The sequence below is a fragment of the Gastrolobium bilobum genome, unplaced genomic scaffold (genome assembly GCF_033153095.1).
Source record: "Gastrolobium bilobum isolate Gb01-03AN ecotype WA unplaced genomic scaffold, APGP_CSIRO_Gbil_v1 utg482, whole genome shotgun sequence".
Classification (NCBI taxonomy): domain Eukaryota; kingdom Viridiplantae; phylum Streptophyta; class Magnoliopsida; order Fabales; family Fabaceae; genus Gastrolobium; species Gastrolobium bilobum.
In genome coordinates, this window is record NW_026897192.1 from 163,324 (window position 1) to 178,668 (window position 15,345).

At 32.2% G+C, this 15,345-nt stretch overlaps 1 protein-coding gene across 1 annotated transcript; it reads right to left on the bottom strand.

Moving 5' to 3' along the window:
* Nucleotides 1-1,751: 1,751 nt before the first annotated feature.
* On the bottom strand, nucleotides 1,752-3,419 carry LOC133304819 (protein SHI RELATED SEQUENCE 1-like). The gene is made up of 2 exons (XM_061504883.1): nucleotides 2,807-3,419; nucleotides 1,752-2,157 (listed from the first exon to the last, which is right to left on the bottom strand). The coding sequence occupies exons 1-2, from the start codon at nucleotides 3,417-3,419 to the stop codon at nucleotides 1,769-1,771; spliced, it is 1,002 nt and encodes a 333-aa protein (XP_061360867.1). The 3' UTR covers nucleotides 1,752-1,768.
* Between the last annotated feature and the right edge of the window lie 11,926 nt (nucleotides 3,420-15,345).

The following is a 15,345-nucleotide window of genomic DNA, read 5'->3' on the forward strand; positions in this document are numbered from 1 at the left end:
GTACTTTCATGTATATTATAAAAAATAAATTTACCTCTATAACATTAAAATCAATAAACCATCGTTTATATATAGAAGTAGTTTTCAAATTTTAAACTTCACGAGACCTACGAAGACTAACCCAGAAGGCAACATGAAGTGTCAAATCCCCGACACACAAGTCATATATGCTACATAACTAGTCAAATCCTAACACAAACTTCTCATCAGCTGGAGGCAAATTAAAAGTATACACAATTATTTATGCCAGCTGAGCTACTAAATTTCATCCATGCCTTGCCCTTTACAAGTAGAGGGCGTGACAAGTGCATAAAAATACATATAATATAATAATAAATAAAAGATTCACCAATGTACATTGGTTTGATTCAGAATCACCTATGTTCCTGTGATTTTTTTTATCACATATGTCCTTGTATTTTGTAAAAAATAAAAAACCACGTGAGCATATGTGATAAAAAAAAAATCACAGGGACATTGATAATTCTGAAACAAACCACAGGAGCATTGGTGAAGTTTTTTTTTTAAAAAAATGCATTGTTCTATATATTTTGTATATTTTTATTTTATTTCTATCATCCCATTTTTTTTTCTTCTTATCTAGTCCCGCAAGTCAATCCTTAAAATCTGCAAGATTCTTTTAAAAAAATAAAATATTCATATAGATAAAGGACTTTTTGTGTTTCACAACATTTAAAAGCTTTGACTTTGGATGCCAGTTATTATCTATATATTATGTCATTGTGTCTAAGGGACGTTTAGAAAAGGGTATATATGAAATCATGTTTAATTAACACGTCCAAGCACAGATATCTTAAACAAATCATTTTATGGGAAAGTGATGACTATGAGAGTACTGGGTTGGCCATTCATGAGGAGGAGGAAAGTACAGAAATCGTAGCCTTTATATTTGTTTTACTTGTTTTAGTTTTCTCTGATCAAAGCAATATACTCTTGTATTATGCCATATGCTGTACTCCTTAGATGTAAATGCAATGTTCCCCTATATACGTATAGTTTCCTGCATGTGCATTAACTATGAGCACATTGATAAGCAATATTTCCCGTTTTAAATTCAAGTCACGTCAATGCAAATTTTAGATAATGGAATTACAGTTATAATCACATGGGATGGGAAGAGGGAGAGAGATCTTTCACCTTTTAAACTCGAATGCTCGTGCATGGTCGGATCGCCCATTCCGAAATATGAAACAAAAGAAGTTCTCTTCGAGGGTTAGTCCAATTAAAAGATCAAAATCGTGTTTTCAATTCAATTTCAAACCAGCAAGCACGCGGGTAAACAGGGAAAAAGCAGCTTCGAAGTTCAAAACCAACCTTAAATAAAGTGTGATATATAATTCAACATGAAAGAGAAAAATCCCGAAAAAAATAATGCATCTAATGAAACAAAAGATCGAAGACAAACTACACTAAACTACAATATTAGAACCAGATGTCCATTATATCGTACAGAGAAAGAAATAAATAGCTTCAGCTAGTTTTCAAGGAGGAGGAGAAGAATGATCTATTTTTTGAACTAGGCATTGATGATAATTTGCATTAAAAAAAAAAAAAAAACATCCATATATTAATTCGTCTCTGGTTCTCTCCTGTGTTTTTCTTTTCACTCTCTCCTACTACTTCAATATGGGTATCAAATTTACCACTACGCCACAATAGTGTATCATCAAATGATCGAAACTCAAAGTTGGTGAAAGAGAAGTATGTGGGATACACACAATCCCCATAACTTTTTTTTTTTTCTTTTTCAAGATCTTGTGTGAGGGAAGAATTGCGTACCACTAACGGCCATGAAGGGGTTAATTGGAGCTGGATACAAAGAAGAAGGATCAACGAGTGCCCCAGAAGAGGAGACAACGGCAGAGGCGGTTGCGGTGGCGGTGATTATGTTGAAGGGCTGAGCTCCGGCAACGGCGGCGGCGGCGGAAGAGGACTCACCAGCCATGTAATTAGTAATATTATTATTACTACTTTCGGGACCATAGTCATAGAGGATTCCTTTGAAGACATGCCCTCCGATGTTCACAGCCGTTTGATATGCGTAACTGTCATCAGCATCGTCCACGGCGCTAACCCTCACACACCTGAATTCAGCTGGAGAACTCACCACTGCAGGAAAATGCCCTTGCTCTAACCCTTTTTTGAGTTTTTTTCAATAACATGTGGAGAAAGAAAAATCAATGTCATCATTTGATAGTTAAGATTACCAAAAATGCTTTCTTTACTGAAGGAAAAAAAAAATTATAATGGTGAATGCGAATGTGTGGATCGATATAGGTGTAAGAGAGAGAGAGAGAGAGAGAGAGAGAATGTGCTAAGAAAGAGGACACGCATTCAGACACACACAAAGAGGAAAAACAGTTTCTTCCCTGTCAATCCATTCGTCAGGGCTTACTAAATAACAGTGTTTTTGGAAAAGGAAAAGGGTTAAAGAATTAAAAAAGAAAAAAAAAAAAAAAAGGTAATATGAAAATGGTGGATTTAGCTTCACACGCAATCGATAAGGTTGCCTTGTTTGCAGATATACTTCCAAAACTTTCTCATCAGTCCCTCGATATCTTTTCAGAGAATTTTCCCTGTGGCCAGAGATTCTTTTTCTTTTCCTTTATTTCCCCACTCTCTCAACACTCAAAAGAGTCAATCACAGAAACTGTGAGTGCTTCTGATGGATGCCTATGTATGCAACTATAAACAAACACACACAAAAAAATAAAAAATAAAAAAATAAAAAAAAATAAAAATAGGAATGAGTGAGAGTATGCAAATGTGAGTGAGTTTTAAGTACCTGAGGGCAAACGAGTGCAAGCAAGAGCGGAAGAAGAAGATGGGTTACTATCTCTGGGTCTTTTAGAAATGTCTCTATGGTGTTGTTGTTGCTCTTGCAAAGTGGCGAGGTGATGCTGTCGCTCACGGCGTTTTGAGGCTGGAACCCACGTGCTCTTCAAGTGGGTTTGGCACTCGTAGCCGCGGCTCTTGCAGCAAGTCCTGCATCGCATGTGAGGGCAATCTTTCTTCGCTTGGTTACCGCAGTCTTGGCAGCTTATCCCTCCTCCGCTTCCGCCGCTTCCGCCTTCCACGGCCGAACGCATCGCCATGAAGGCCGATCTCGACGACGAGTTATCATCGGAGACCCGGCTGGGCCCCACCCCGCCGGAAGAGTAAAGATCTCGGTGGAGGAGTGGACGCGCATGCGGTATCAGCTGCTCCGCGTGCTGCTGCTGCTGTTGTTGTTGTTGGTTCCATAGCTCGAAACCTCTGTACGATGTAACGTCCTCGTTGGTCTTGCTGTACCAGAATAGTGTCTCCGGAGGAGGAATCTCGCTGTCTTGGTTGCCGCCGCTGCTCCCTCTCCCTCCTCCACCGCCACCACCGCCACCTAATGAGAACAACCCCGCCATTGTTGTGAAGCTTCTAAACCTGACCCGGGCTTCAATTGTGACCGAAAATCCATATCAGAAAACTCGATCGGCGTGTTTTGTAGGATATTGAGAGGCAAGCAGCAAGCATGTACGAAAAATAAATAACCAACAAAAAAAGACAGAGAGCAAGACACAAAAAACCCAAATCCAGTTGCAAAATTATTGGTTGAGAATTAATTCTATTCTCTGTGTTTTGAGCTTTGAATTGGGATTTGAGAGTGAGACAGCGACAACAACAACGACAACAAGAAGAACTGGTTGAGAATTTTCGTTGAAAAATTATAGTACTACTCTTTGGTTTTTGTGTGCGTGTTTGTCTCCACACAAACACAAACACACACACAATCTCTCTCTCGGTTTTTGTTTTTTTTTTTTTTGGGTTTTCTCAAAAAGCGTGTTTTGTTGGTGGTTTTTCTATGGTTATGGATTAGCCGTTGTGGTTGGGGAAAGGGTAATTGAAGGTTCGTTGGTTAGGGACAGACTTGAAACAGTGTCGGGCGGCGATAATCGTGGTTTGAATGCTTTGGTCACTCTCCAGCTTCAGCGTTTGTAACTAAGTGTATGCATACATATTTATGCATTAATAGTAAATACACAGCACAGCACAGCAGCAACAGTACCACACTTTTATTTTTACAGCTATGCCTGCACTGCAAACGCCGCCATGCCCTCTCTTTCTTTCTGCAACTCTCTGATGCTCCTTCAATTTGATAAGTCCTCAAAGTCCAACCCTTCTCTCTCTCTCTCTTTCTCTTTCTGATTTTTCAACAGAGTTTATGAGCTCTTTTTTTAGAGTTCTGAGCAGTTCCCCCTTTTGTGTCTGAAGCCTGTGTGTTTAACTTGCCACTACACTACGCTATACAGTAAGTACTCTCTCTTTCTCTTTCTCTCTCTTTGACAGTGCAGTGGAAAGGATGTAATATTGTCGTTCATCTCATCTCAACCGATGGTTAGAAATTCCCATGCTCGTCCAACGGTCCAGATTCATCAAACGTGTCAAAAGAACAGCTATATGAGTCCTCGTCCTTTGCACCGGAAAACCCGGTGCTTTTCGTGACACATTGCCCCTTCTCTGTTCATTAATTTATGTTTTTCATGTTTCCAAAAAAAAAAAAATTATGTTTTCCGTTTCCATTAAAATAAAATTCCTCTGTCATCCCTTATTCCTTATCACCATTTACATCAATTATACAGCATTACTCACAAAGGAAAAACAGTCATATGTTATCAAAAAAAAAAAAAAAACAGTCATATTATTTAATTTAGTTTTTAAAATAATTAATTAAATATGAAAGTTTTACATAAATAATTCATGGAAATATTTTTTTTTTTATAAAATCCTTATTTAAAAGAGACATTATTTTAAGTAATAAACTATTGTATACCAATAATTTTCATTCAATTGATTCCTAATGTTTGAAAAAAAATTGTAAATTACTTATTTATAAATTGATAATTATGAGATATTATTCTTCACTCAAATTGGTTTTTAATTTCTACAAAAAAACTAAATTATTGAATTATTATTATGAGCTATAGTTCTAATTCGATCTACGTTATAGTAAATATAGACAGTTTTTTTTTTTTTTTTATAACAATATAGACAGTTTTTAGTACAGCAAAAAGATATGTATAATTTATTTTATTATTTAAATAATGGGTTTTATTTCATACCAAAAATATTAAAAGTATGATTCAAGAAAAAAAAGTTACTCAAATTAAAACTTACCACTACAAGAAAAAATTTTATTAATGGCAAAATTTTATGAAATTTGTCACAAATTTCTACGTCGCAAATAAATTTTGTCACAAATTTCTGTGTCGCAAGTTTATTTGTGACGAAATTTGATTATTTGTGTCAAAAATTGTCATTTGTGACAAAATTTATGACGAAATTTTTTCGTCACACATTTTTTCTTGTATACGCTCTTAAACAATCAATTTAATTGGTAAATGGGTTTAATGGGTACAGGAGAAATTTTTTGTTCTTGGCAATTGCAATTTCGAAGAATATGTTAGGAAAGGTAATTTTTTAGGAATGTTATTAATAAATTATTTAGTGGCCAAAATATTATTAGTAATGTTGTTTAAGTTTTGTGATTCTATGTCAAAGATTTTTGGGAATATAGACTGATTTTTCAAAACTAATATTTGAAGAATTTTTGAAAGAAAAAAATTGATATACCACAAAAGGGTCAAAAAGCAGCATTGGTATCAAGGGTGGACCTACATGGGGGGCGTGCATAGGCGGCCGCCCCCTCTTTTTGAATTTATTTTAGTATGTGATTATATTTGTTATTAAAATTATTTAATGAGTGCAACTCTTGAGACCGTTGTACATGTTTTTTGGTTTAAGATTGTGATTCTCCTACTTTTCATTGTTGACATGGCACATGGCAATGAAGTAATTTATGTTAAATCCATCAATTTAGTATACTTGTTAAATTATATTTTATTTAAAATTCTATAAGTTAGATTTGTTAAATTTTCGCCCCCCTTCATATAATTTTCTGAGTCCGCCACTGATTGGTATCAATATAGCGAAGTGGCGTGAAGCAAAGAGGAACCCAGTAAAAATACGTGGTGAAAGGGAAAAAAAGAACTCGCAATTTAGTGAAGTAGGATAAGCTAGGACTTTAACAAGAGTGTGTTTTAGTGAAGAAAATATTTAAAGTAGAGTTACTTGTATTCTATAAATTATGTAAAATTTTCCTACCATGTGAGAATATAAGAATATCATATATTTAATAGTATTATTTCATGAAATTCTTATTCACAATTTTAATTGTTAGAAATTTTTTTAGAATTCTTATACTTTGAATAATAAAAATTTCCAATATAAATTTTATGAGAATCTAAAATTTATCTCTCAACTTAACAACCCCTAAAGCAATTTGGTAATCATGACTCGGGTTCACTTGTGAATATGTTGTGGTGACTTTAATTCAGGATTATGTTTCCTCTATTGCAATTAACTAATCAATTAGTGTGGTGTTTAGTTTTCTGAGCTAGAGAGATCTGGGATGGTGAAAAAGAGGAAACTAGATCGGATTTCCATGAAAATAATCATGCGGCATCAAACATATATGTGTTGATCGGGGGAACACAGCGCCACCGCATTGTCATAATACCTTTTTTTTCACTTTTTAAAATTTTTATTTTCCCACGAAATTCTCTTTTTACTGTTACCAAACAACATGAATAGTGGAACTCAATGGTTTTGCTTTTCAAACTTAATAATAATTAATGAGTTTGCATTCGTCATTTAATATGATATAAAAAAGTTTTTTATACACATAATATTTTCTGGGCCCACTCTTTTTGAAGCAAAAAAAAAAAAAAATCACGGCACGCAAAACAAATTTTTATAACATTACACAATTACTTTTCCTACAACATAACTTTTATAAAACTCATAATTAATAAGTGAGTTTTGGGGGGCTATTTGTTTTTAATTGCGTCTTCCTTTCCTTAACAACGTGGAATTACAATAGGCTAGGGAAAATGTATAAAATTAAAATGGTGTTGACTATTTGGTGGGTAATACTATAATAGAGTGATTAACCAATTTTTGGGTGTTATCCAAGTCATCTTAACTAACAAATGTAGTAATTGGTTGAGAAGTATTTAATAAGTCATATTAAATACTTTTAATTAGGGAAGTATTTAAAAAGAAATATATATAAGTTTTTAATGTTAGAGATGCATTTGTCATATTACATGACAAATAAATAGTTATTATATTAAACAAAAGATAAGTTAAATTTATTGAATAATTTATTCTCTCACTTTTTAATATTATATAATGAGGCAGGTTATATTTACAAACTTTTTTGTTTAGAAGCTCTTACAATCTACACTAAATACGACCGGTCATACTTTAATCACATGCAGTGTACGACCGGTCGTAGTTAGTATAATTTGCAAAAAAAAAAAAAATTATAAACGAATCATATCCCTTATATAATTTATATTTTTTTTAATATAACAATTATTCATTTGTCATGTTCTCTTTTAATATTCACATGAATCTAATAACATTACAATTTTATTATCAACCAGTATTATACGACCATGATAAGAAATTTTATAAGATGAAAATAAAGAAAGAGAAGACGATGAGATGATTAATATGGTCGCAGAAAGAGAATGCGCCGGCCTGCAACACCGGCGCATGAGGCCTATCGCAGGGATTTCCATGCCGTACGGCTCATTGTTGCATTCAGCAGTGTCTGTGCTTTACAGAGCACACATACCAAACCAAAATTAGTTACCTTTACTCATTCCTATTACTGCCATTTCACAATCATTATTATATTATAATAAATTATTATTATCACTATCATCATCTCCTATACTAATTTTGATGGTCACGATAACTAAATCTCAGACGTGATCTTCACGTGCGGTCACATTTAACTAAAAAACTTAATATTATAAAGTTATCAGTGTTATTTAATAACTTTAGGTACTTAAAAAATTATAATTAAAATTGGAACGTTTTATTCCTTTTAAGCAAAAACTATGATGATGATATTATAAAATTAAGTATCATATTTGAAAGGAAGTTTTTTAATCATAAATTAAAATTCATTAAGGTAAAAACTTAGCCGCAGTTATAGTTTTAATAAAAATAATCGATTTATTTGAAGAAGAAAATAAATCAGTAATATCACTAGCAAAATTAGTAGAAATGTCATTCATTATCATAAATACTTTATAAGTTAATTTTAGGTTTATCTTTCTTGATTGGATTTATGTATAACATTTTCTTAAAATAAAAGGGTGTCTATGTAAATGTATAGAGATTTTTGTGTAGCTTTTAGAAATATATACAGAGGATATGTGCAAAACAGAAGATAGATAAAAGGAGGTTTTTCTTGTCTACCAAAAAAAAAAAAAAAAAAAGGAGGTTTTTCTCGAAACCTTTTTACTGATTGAGTTATAAGTTGCGACATCCTGACCCAAATACAATAAGGGTGCTTCTGTAATCACTTCACTAGCATCATTATAAGTTGTGTCTCCACCTATACCACACCAGTACGTTAGAATAAGAACTTTCAGATACATACATAGGTTTTAAAGAGGATCTAGACCCCTTTCTCCATTTTTTTTGTTCTCTCCTTTGTTGGTTGTATCCCATTAATTATTTCAGTTTGTTATCTCTGTTGAAAATCGATAATCACACACAAATCACAAATGAAAAGAGAAAAAGAGAAAGAATTGACACGGTGATTTACCTAATTTAGACTACGTTCAACTTGTCTATATTATATTCATCTTACCACTCGTCACAAATCACTCGGTTTACAAGGAGAATATAAATAGGATTAGAAAAATTCTAACAATAATTATTCATGAATCCAAGCCCAAACTACTAAGAAGAGAAAAAATTACAATAAATATAAATCAGAGGCTCAGAACAGTACTTAACCTCTTTACGGGACCTTAGTTGCCTTTCTGCTGACCCGACAACAAAAATCTTTATGAGCATGCGAAGTATGAACCATATCCAATGATCGAAACTCTACAAGCATGAAAACTTTAGCCTTACCCAATTGCTCTGGATCGAACATCTATGACCATATTGAAAGGAAGAATGCATTTATTTGAAGCTCCTTCGATGTATAAAGAGAATTCATCAGTCCCATCAGACCGGTTTTGCCTTTAAAGCATGACGGTTTGGGCATCTGACAAATAAGAAGCATACACAAATTCCATCATGACGAAGCTTGATTAAGCTTGATATATAGATATAATAGACAAAGAGATTCTCTATGGGGTTGCACTCTTAATTATAAAGAGCTGTTAAACCTTTGGAAGGGCATAACAATAGAGGAGAGGCCAAGCTGGCGGCGCCACAAGCCTTGCCATAAAATAACATATATAATTGTATAACTTATCATTAACAGTAAATTATGTGTAATTTTTATTATTATATTACTTCCTTCAAAATACTAAATTAGTAAACTTATCATACACTGTGTCGTCATTTCAATCTTTCGTAAAAACGAATAGGATAACATTTTGACAAACTAATTTAATAATAAATAATTTTAAAAAAACTAATTTAATGGCAATGTAATCTTTAGATGATCAAATTAAGAATTTACTCGAAGAATTATTACGATATGAGATAATGGAACTAAAACCTCTTAAGTCTGAGAGAGCTTATAAAAAAAATTTGTCAGAAAGAAAATTAGAAAATGTACTATATAATAAAATGCTTTATTAGACAAGCATGAGGGTTTAAATAAATTTTATGTGTATAGACTTCAACTGTTTTGTAATAATTTAAAACAATGACCGTTTAATCTCTCATAAGAGTAACATATTTTTAATCTTAAAAAATACTTTATTGATTCAATGCATATCAAATATTAAATATATGTTTAGTATTTTCGTTACATTAAATATAAAATTAGAAATTCAATTATAAATTTACAACAATAGAAAATTACGTAGACAATATAATATAAAAGTAGGGAAAAATGTTTATCCTTTTAAATGACACAACTTATATCCTTTCACTCTCACAAAGAGGTGGAACCCATACCTTTATTTTTTTTGTCAACTATCTCTCCTTCTTTATCTATCTCTTTCTCTCTCTTAAAATGACACAACTTTACGTCCTTTAAAATGACACACACTTTACCCATAAAAGTAATAATTGATAATTTTATTTGTGTGTAACAATTGTCGAAATAACTGACATTATTCTTGTTGGGCTTGGAGTTAGGAGTGGATGGTGGGAACTGGGAATGGCGAGGGAATGTATGTCACAGGATTTATGGGTTTTGCAAGTCATAGATCATCACGCTCATGCTCGTGCTCGTGCTCGTGCTCGTGCATGTAAATACCAAGTCAACTCGTAGTATGTACGGTCGCTCTAATGTTGCTTGGGGGTTTGTGTTCACAATTGCTCACCAATCACATCAAGCCACGTCACCAAATACCGTAGATGGCGCTTTGCTGCTTTTCTCAACTTTTAAAAGGTCAGGTTCTGAATTATGATGGTAAGAATATTATTTATGATTTATATTTGGGGATAATAAGTTTTTTTAATAGGAATTTAAAATTTTCTTACAAATTATGTATTACAGAGAGTATATATTTATAATATTAAAAAAATTTAATATTTTTTATAATTATATATTTAGAGGAATACATAATTTAAAAATTATTTTTTCTAAGAGTAAATACCCTTTTTCGTCCCTGAAAATATTTGCGAAGCACAATTTAGTCCCTCGGTTTAAAAAAGTCACATTTCAGTGTTTCATATTTGAAAAAAAGGGCCACGTTCGTCCTTCCGTTAGTTGGCATCTAACGGCCTAACTAACGGTGCACACGTGGACCGTTACTTTGCTGAGTCACCGTTAAGTATGCCATCTTGGAAGTAAAACGACGCCGTTTTGAAGGTGCCTTATGTCTTGTTGGATTTTTGAACAGCTGAAGGTCCTATTTGGTCCCTGACAAATTTATCGAGGCCCTATTTGGTCCTTAACACTAAAAAATCACCATTGCAGCAAACCTTTCAAACCACCATTGCAGCAAACCAAGGCTTATGCTATTCGATCAGATTTCCCATTGTCAACAACCACCTGAAACCAAAAAAAGGATTACAACAATCTTTTACAATATATAACGAGCTTTCTTACAGTACATATGAAGTGCCAATATGGATACAACCTTACCCAATGATGCAGTAACCAACCCCTTTGAACGTCTAGGACATCCAACATAAGTCCTATTTAAAAGTACTTATGTCTGAATTTTTCATCAGATAAGATAAAGGACCACAGTAGTGGAGTCCTTGCTGTTGATTCTTACCATCGCTACAAGGTACTTCTCATTCTTTTAAACAAGTATATGAAATATTTATTTTTTTCTGAATGATGTTTAATGTTCACTATTTCTCTGAAATGTTTGAGGAAACAATTTGGCAGGAAGATGTGAGTATAATGAAGGACATAGGATTTGATGCATACAGATTCTCCATCTCATGGTCCAGGGTTCTACCTGGTGAGGAGGAATATTCAACACCATTTACTCTTCTGATCCTCATTTTAATTGCTTTCTAGTTATGATAAATTATAACTTACATATTAATGAGTATATTTTGTATGAACGTGGACCATAAATTGACATAAAAATGATTCAATATTGGTCATATACTTGGTCTAGGTGGAAACTTGAGGGGAGGTGTAAACAGAGAAGGCATCACATATTACAACAATCTTATCAATGAAATCCTAACAAATGGTATGATTCAATATTTCTGTTGCATATATATGCAACTCAAGTCCAATATTTTCGAGGTTTATGGAGCCACTGAATTCTGGATCATACCCTGCTGAAATGGTTGATAATGCTGGTGAAAGATTGCCAAAGTTTTCAAGGGAGCAGTCCTTGATGGTTAAAAGATCTTTTGATTTCATAGGACTTAACTATTACACCGCAAATTATGCAGCCAATGTCCCTTGTATAAGTGAAAACCAAACTATTTTCTCAGATGCTTGTGCTATTCTCACAAGTAAGACACAATAAGTGAAATATATTTTTTGGTTTCAGTTTGATCTTTCTTATATTTAGAAAGTATTTGCTTACTTGAGATCTTAATTGTTGCATCAGCAACGAGAGATGGAGTTCAGATTGGTCCAAAGGTAAATGCATATTTTCGGATAACTGTTAAACACATTCAGTTAATAATAAAATTTTAATTTCATTGTTTACCTAGAAAAGGTTTGCTGCAATGGTGGTTTGAAAGGTTTGCTGCAATGGTGATTTTTTAGTGTTAAGGACCAAATAGGGCCTCGATAAATTTGTCAGGGACCAAATAGGACCTTCAGCTGTTCAAAAATCCAACAAGACATAAGGCACCTTCAAAACGGCGTCGTTTTACTTCCAAGCTGGCATACTTAACAGTGACTCAGCAAAGTAACGGTCCACGTGTGCACCGTTAGTTGGGCCGTTAGATGCCAACTAACGGAAGGACGAACGTGGCCCTTTTTTTCAAAGATGAAACACTGAAATGTGACTTTTTTAAACCGAGGGACTAAATTGTGCTTCGCAAATATTTCCAGGGACGAAAAAAGTTATTTACTCTTTTTCTTATATTATAACTAAATATTCCTCGAAATATATAATTTACAGAAAAATTTTAAATTCTTGTGATATAAGAAAAAAGGAACCTTGTATTTGATGTATAGTTTGCATAAAATATTAACATATAAAAAATTTATATATATATTAATAATTATCTAAGATGTTAAATTTATTAAATAATTCCACAATACATTATTAGATATAAATATTTTTTTATGTTTATTAATATATTAAGTCTATTTTCTTTTTGTATTTCCATTTTATATCTCATTTTATGGAATAAAATAAAGATAGAGAAAAGGGAAACCTAATATTTTCTCATTCTACCTTTTACCCATAAAATAGTATTTACGACATTTTTTTTTAGATTAACAAGAATTCTATGCTTATCTTTTTAGTTAATAAAAAATATTATGATTGTTATTGAGACTCACATTGCTAGCTCTTCGAATTATATTGTCAATTCTTAACTGGAAAACTTACTCATACAAAAAAAAAAAACTTACATACATAAGTATTTTAAGACAAATATATTTTAACATTTTAGAATTAATTTATATTTTGTTTCTTAAAATACTTAACTTAATTTAATATATATAATGTTTTAAAATTAATTTAATATTATATACGGTTTTATGGTCTCATATATTATATTTTTTTAATAGGCGTCGACATAATGTCTTTTGAATAGATACAAATTTATCTATCACAAACCCTCACGAATTATTATGTAGGTCACTGGAGAACACTTTTTTTTTTTTGGTACATGAACACTTTAAACTTACTCTAACATATTTTGATTGATAGAAATAAATTTGCATGTGAAAATTTTGTAAGAATAAAATCTATTTAAGTATCAATTTGATTCCTAAATATATAGCCCACCCTCAAATTCTCTCATCTCTCCATCTATTTATACTTATTATGATAATTAAAATATTATAAATAATTCTTGAATTGTGTTTTTTTTAAATAATCATTTTTTGAGTGTATTGTTATATTCTACTTGGACCATCTCATTTACTATAAAATAAATGTGTCAGCTGAACGCGATGACAGACCTAAATAATGACTTTTCTAATTACCTAACAAAAAAATAATTTTTTAATTCGGCGTGACTTTGTTAGGTCAAATTTGGCTTTTTTTTTTTCTTCCCCCGGTAATCTCATAGGTTCTTATGAATTAATTCGGCGTTCAGAACGGATCCAAAATTAAAACTTTAAACTTCTTTCAAAAATGATATTAAAAAAAATCGAACACATATTCTTACCTCCATCTACTCAGCTCTCAAGCGTCATTGACTTAGTTCAACACAAGTTGGCCCACAATGTTAAAAACGGCTCGCAATTAGTTCAAACTTGTTATAATTAACTATAATAATTACTAAGTGCTTTTTTTTTTACTTTATCCAAATATTATGTGAAAATAAATATTTATGTATTTTAAGTAGTAATTTTATTCTGTTAATCTAAATTAATGTAATTTTTTAATACAAGTTCATTAAACAAATTATTCCAAATTGCCATTTCTAAAATTCAATTGCATTAATAAGTAAAAGAAATATTTACAAAAATTTCATTTAGGATTTAGAAGGTGTTACATGCATTCATCTTTACGTCAGTTCATTTAGGATTTAGTAGGTTCAATACGGAGGCTTCGGTCGATTCCCCTTAGCCTAGCACGTAATTGGGGAACAATGACACCAACTATCACTTAAAATTTATTAGATTGTCACGCAAGTTTGTTATGCTAGTAGTGAATTTGGTAGTCAATAATTTCGTGACACGTGACACACTTTCGCAGAAAAAGCTGATTGGACGAAATTCGCTACCAGTTATCTTTTCTTACGAAAATATGTCACGTGTCACAAAATTATTGGCCAATAAATTTGTTATCAGTCATAGTGAACTTCAATGCGTGATAATGTGATAAATTTTACTATCTACGTGATAATTGAATAAAAAAATACAAAAAAACATGACAATATAGTCACTATTCCCCGTAATTGGTTCTTTTGACACACCATTCATTTATGAATTATATGTATTATCATTTATTCTAAAACATGAAAATGAAAGAACAACATCATTTTGTCCCCACCCCAAAAGAGTCGGATGAACTAGCAGTGAATATGTGCTTTTAATTGTTGTCTATAAGGCTATACCTAGATGTTCAAATTTGTAGTTCTTATTTCAGATATATAGATTTATTTATTTTTGTATACAAGGGATATATAGAATATAGATATATGAAGGGGTTTGATTTTCTCATGTTGAATGAGAATTCAATTCTCATGTTGTAGGGATAAAAAATATGTAGGACCCATATGTTAAAAAAAATTATATGTAGAATCCATGTCAGCACGAAAATCAAAAGGTACGTAGAAAAATTTGAATTCTCATATTAAATGAGAATTATAAAACTGAATCATGTATTTATATGGTTGGGTTCATGGAAATAGCTAGCTAGCTATAACTAGTATGGTCCTATACTACAAAACTTACTGAGACCTAGAATGGAATGGACTGCACAATGAACCATTAGTTATCAATCGTAATCATATGATGATGCAGATATATAGATGTCACACTACTGTATACTGTACTGATAATGCGTGGGTGGCCTTTAATTGTATATCTTGAGTATCATCCATTAATCATACCAGTACTGATTAGTTAAAAGTCGGAAACTTTTTTCTTTGACTTTTTTCTTTGCTAGCTCATCTTATACCTCGCATCAAACTAATTTGAAAGGTACAAGGAAATTACTCAACTCGTAGGAGCAAGCATCTGTCTATAAA